The 5112-nt window shown below is 28.9% G+C and overlaps 1 protein-coding gene and 1 long non-coding RNA gene across 36 annotated transcripts in view; both read right to left on the reverse strand.

The window, feature by feature from the left end:
• Nucleotides 1-1215: 1215 nt before the first annotated feature.
• Nucleotides 1216-5112, reverse strand: part of LOC102679914 (tropomyosin Per a 7.0102) — a 34252-nt gene continuing 30355 nt past the window's right edge. For 23 of the 35 annotated variants that reach the window (XM_031511546.1, XM_031511542.1, XM_006617848.2 and 20 more), the window contains one exon: nt 2046-2772. In XM_031511546.1, the coding sequence (XP_031367406.1) occupies nt 2687-2772 (86 nt within the window). In that variant the 3' untranslated portion in view covers nt 2046-2686. Of the gene's footprint in view, nt 1635-2045; nt 2773-5112 lie in introns of those variants that run through there. The other 12 variants (XM_006617851.2, XM_031511539.1, XM_006617838.2 and 9 more) reach the window with 4 other exon arrangements.
• LOC116185917 lies at nt 3322-5106 on the reverse strand. The gene is made up of 2 exons (XR_004150811.1): nt 4199-5106; nt 3322-3451 (listed from the first exon to the last, which is right to left on the reverse strand). It is a non-coding gene; the product is annotated as an uncharacterized LOC116185917 (long non-coding RNA).

A 5112-nucleotide genomic window follows, 5' to 3' on the forward strand; every position in this document is an offset into this window, starting at 1 on the left:
CTTTTGTTTTGGATGTTTGATATATTTATTATATGAATTCTATACATTTTTTTCATACATTTAAATTTCATAAATGCATAAACATCCGCAATCCAATTATCAGACTTTTATTTCTTATCGTTTCTAACGCGATTTGGCTATATCATTTGACGAAGAAAAATATTTTTTCTAAAAATCCGCTAATTATTTTTTGCGCTCGGCTAATGTTTTAATTCTTTTTCACATTTTTCCTTTTTTTTACATTTTTATTTTGTCGAGTATCGAACATTGATTAATCTCTCTGCACCAACATTCCGATTAGATGGCTAGTGTCATTTCTTGGCACGAAGTAAAGCCGTTTTTCATTCACGGTAAACCTAATAACGGTTACGCGAGACGAAGAATTATTAATCTGGTTGCACAAGCTAAATTTCGCGATTAAATGCGTTGTTGATGAGTAAAGAATTGTACATATAACGAGTGTATGTGTGTATTTGTAAATAAGAATCGAAATTAAAAGAGGTAAACTGGATGAAAGATATCGTCTACACAGCTATAGAGGTTCGATATAGATACTAATTGATAATAATTGATAAAGTATTATTTTTTTTATTAATCTGATAGATTAAATGAATGGTATTTATCTTAATGTTATAAATAATGATGATATATACGAACTTAAGGAAGAATGGAAGTCTTATAAATGTAGTAAAAAAAGAAAGAAGAAATCAATTCAAATATTCTTAAACTTAAATATTAATTTCTATTACTTAATGATAATATCGCATTTTGAATTTATAATTCAAAAATATTTTAAAAGTTTAAAAAAAAAAAAGTTAAAAAAAAACTTTTTTTTATGTTTGGCTATTATAAATAAATAAAAAATCTATTTTATAGTAAATCTATTTTTATAAACGTAAAAGCTAATTCTTTTTTGAAGAAAATTATAAAAATGTTTTTTTTATCTAAACAGAGATATTCTAATCCTCCATTCTTCTTCTAAAAAATGTATTTTAAAAATATTTTCTTCATTTGAACAAAGATTCTATCTATTAAAGAAAATTCTAAAACTGTTTTTTCCATATAAAAAACCAACATTCTATATCTTCATCGTTCATTAAAAAATTTAATAAACCTAAATTTTATCACAAAATTTCCATCTTTAACGTTCCTTCTTTAATTTTCCCTAACAAAAGCTATTCTTTCAAAATTCAGATCATCTCTTTGACCAAAATCTGCAAAATAAATTAATCATTCGAAAAAAACAAACAAATTGAAAAACTTATTCTTTCCATAAATCCATCGAGCATCTTGGGCTGTGTAGATCTGTAGAAGACGCCTTGTGTCGCGTCCTCTTCGTCCATTGATCGAAGAATCGAATACATATCTTTGGGCGTCGTGCGTCGAAGGATCTGCGTGCTGGCAGTGTTTCTTTAAAATGTAGCGTGATCTTATTTCATATTTGTTTCCCTTCCTCATTAAAATGATACATGTATTCAGAAGTATATATGCGCGCGCGTGTGCACGTGTTTTGGCATACACACGTTTGTTGTCTGAGAATTAGTCCGCCTGCTAATATCCGGCCAGGTCGGCGAACGTCTGATCCATTTCGTCGGCGATCGCTTTGTACTTACAGCGCTCGTTTACCACCACGTCTGCAATGCAAAAGGGAGGGTTACGGATATTAGATCCTAGGTTAGTTGGTTAGTTATTATTTTGTTAGAAAAAGAGAGAGAGAGAGAGAGTGTGTTATTACAATTTAATAAAGGATTTGCTCATCTTTCTTTTCACATTAATTTAATAACGTGGGAATAGTAGGTTTATCATATTTTCTTCAGGGATAACTTAATAAATGAATTATACTAACTTACTTATCATTACGTAACAGTGGTAAAAACTATAATTAAAAACTACAATCTTAAAAACTAAGATCAATTTCGGATAGTTTTAGATTGAATATTAAATTAGAATTATTTTTAAATTGGTTAATAGATTAGTATATTTAACGAATGAAAATTTAAAAAAGATAGAATTTAATATAAAAGGTTCAAGAAATAATAAGTACGTGTAATTTATATATCTTTATTGAAACTCATAGTTAGTGTTCTTAGAACATAATTTATAATAGTATAATAGTTGTCAATGAAAAAAGACACTGGCTTTAAGGCTAAAATTTTATTTGCCCATTTGCCTGGTTACAAGAATCGATGTCAACGTTTCGCAGCGAATAAAGAAAATCGCGTGTCATCGAAAATGAGTACTTACCGAATACGTTTTATCGCGGAATCGCAATGGAATCGTTATAAACGAGTGATTCGACTAATTTTTATCTAGAATATAGAATCGTCGAGCGATTTACAAAAAAGAAAAACAGAAAAAATAAAAAAAAAAATATAAGGGATAAATATAAACCTGAGAACAAAGTCATTAATCGAATTAAATAAAAAAGGAAGCCAAAAAAAGGGAATCGAACGCGAAGGAACGCGGAACGTATATGTTTTAGGTGCAACAATACAGATTTGCATATAATAATAATAATAATAATAATAATAATAGTAATAGTAATAATAATGAAAATAATAATATAAGCGAATCGGCTGATTTCACGAAATGACCATGATAACGTATCCGCTCGTGTTTGTAGATGCACAAGCCCGGCCAATTATTTGGACATAGTTGATGAACATATAAGAGAGCTGATTAGTAATTAATTCTTCTCGATCAACTCGGTAAAGGTAAGGTCCAGATCGTCGCAGATGTATTTGTACTTTTCCTTCTCGTGTACGAGCTCGTCTGAAAGAAAAATGTTTTCGTTAATAAACGATTTAATAATTAATACAGATATAGAGGATAATTTGAATCCTAAAAAATAAAAATTCCTCCACCGTCATTATATATATATATAATTAAAAAATATCGTCCTTACGAAGATTGAAAATGATTTTCAAGAACAAAAGAATATTTAATTTTCAACTCTTTGCTTGATTCTCTATTATCGATTCTTAAATAATTATCAAACAAAAATCTTTCGTTAATAATAAAATAATAAAAATACAAAAAAGCAAAGAGTTAAAATAAAAAAATGATGTTCAGAATTCGCAAAATGCGCCCTTAAATGATATTAATTTCAAATGTTCCCATTGTTTCAAATATTGTAGACATTCTCGCGAAAAAATGAAAATTTATGAAAAAATGAAAATTATAAATTAGAAGTTCGATGATCGTTAGTTCAGCTGGTTAAAAAGCTCGAGAAGTAACTTACGGATTACATGTTAAGAGCAAGCGAGATTGTGAGAAAGGTGATTTATGATATTTGATGGTATATATATGAATATATATATATTTTTATTTGTTTGGTCGAAGCGTTAGAGGGGTTGGTTAGTGGCTCGTTAGACGCCATAGAGTTCTTGGAACGCTTGATCCAATCCATCTCCGATCTCCTTGTATTTCTCCTTCTCAGTTACCATTTCATCTGCAAGCATTCGCAATGTTATTTCGAAAAACGTTCGTATTCGCATTCTTCTCGATATCTGCCCTGATAATAGTTATATTCGAGGAAATCTAAGCTCTAAGAAACTAAGTGTTAAACTATTAAATCGTTAAAGAGTTGTGAAACGTTGGTTGGCATTGGACAGGAAGCAGGGTTTGGAGTAGATTAAATGTCCTCGATGAATGTTTTATTAGAGATGAATGAGAGTATTTGAGAATATTAAAAGTATGCAGTTTGAGTTATTTCTGATGTTGATATAATGAATGAAATATATTGCTAAAGTTGAACTATGAAATTATAAAAAACGTAATTCTATCTTTTTAAAATTATAATAAGAAAGATTATCTCTAAAATTTCAGAATATTCTAAGAGAATAAATTATTTAAAAAATACAAGAAACTTAATATCTTAAAATCGCACAGATCCAAAGGTAGGACTAATATACGGTGTTATAGAAATTGTTTCTTAAAGTCACTTTTGATGGCCCAGATAAAAATAAAGTTACGTATTATCTCTGAATCATACGATGTAATTTGAAAAGAAATTTCATTTATCTACTTTAGATATTGCTTTAGACGGCTTATTATACGTATATCATTTAAGATATCTTCTGTATAAATAATCGATAGACTAAAAATTAGAAAAAGGATGGATCATGCTGGATAAAGAACAAGTCATAGCAAAAAAGATAAAAACAAGTTTACTCACCAGAATTATTTGGATACATACCATTGGTAGATCGACTTTCCTTTGTATGTGTGGCATGCAACAATTATGCACAGCTAACACAATGGGCAGCATTGTGTGTTATATCGCGTTGTACACACAGTGGATGGTCAGTATTTGTTTTTTGTTAAGAAATCAGGGATAAAACGGAGAATGAAAAAGATCGAAGAAAAAAAAAAGGAAATACAGTCAGACAAATGTACACAAAAAACAAACAACACGCTGTTTTTTCAAAATTAAAATATATATTACAAACAGTTTTATAATAATAGCAATATATATATATATAATAATCATTATTACAATGATATTAGTGTTATTATCATTCCATTCGTTTTTTTTTATTAATATTAAGTAAATTAATAAACTAAAACTCTCAAGTATGAACTGAAGTATCTGCGTTTCCTTTTTTATGCATTTTTACTTCTCTCTCACTCTCATTCATTCATTCATCCTCTATCTTTCTTGTCCTTTCACTCTGTTGGCATTTTCTCGAAAAAAAACGGGAATAACAAAAAAAATTTTATTATCGTTAACGATAGGACACGTGGAATTGTAATTATTGTGCTTTCTTCGTTTCTTCATTCATCATGCTTGCTCTGTTTCTCACACACTCTCTAATATTTTCTCTATGAAATACTCGTGACGTTTTCGTGTCGCAAAACGCATTATTAGTCTCTTCGGACGTTTTCTCGAAATTTTAACATCTAAATAAAAGTTATTCGAACTTAAAATATTCCAACAAATCAAAGTGGATATACAAAAATTTTATAAAACGATATCTCAGTACAGGTGGTACTTTGATCAAGCTATACAAAATCTATAACTATTGCACAGAAAGTTCTCCGAATGTTTCTGCAAAGTTGAAACTTTCAAGATTCATTTAAAAAAAAAAAAAAAAACATCCAAAGAGATCT

The sequence above is a fragment of the Apis dorsata genome, unplaced genomic scaffold, assembly GCF_000469605.1.
Source record: "Apis dorsata unplaced genomic scaffold, Apis dorsata 1.3 scaffold_327, whole genome shotgun sequence".
Classification (NCBI taxonomy): domain Eukaryota; kingdom Metazoa; phylum Arthropoda; class Insecta; order Hymenoptera; family Apidae; genus Apis; species Apis dorsata.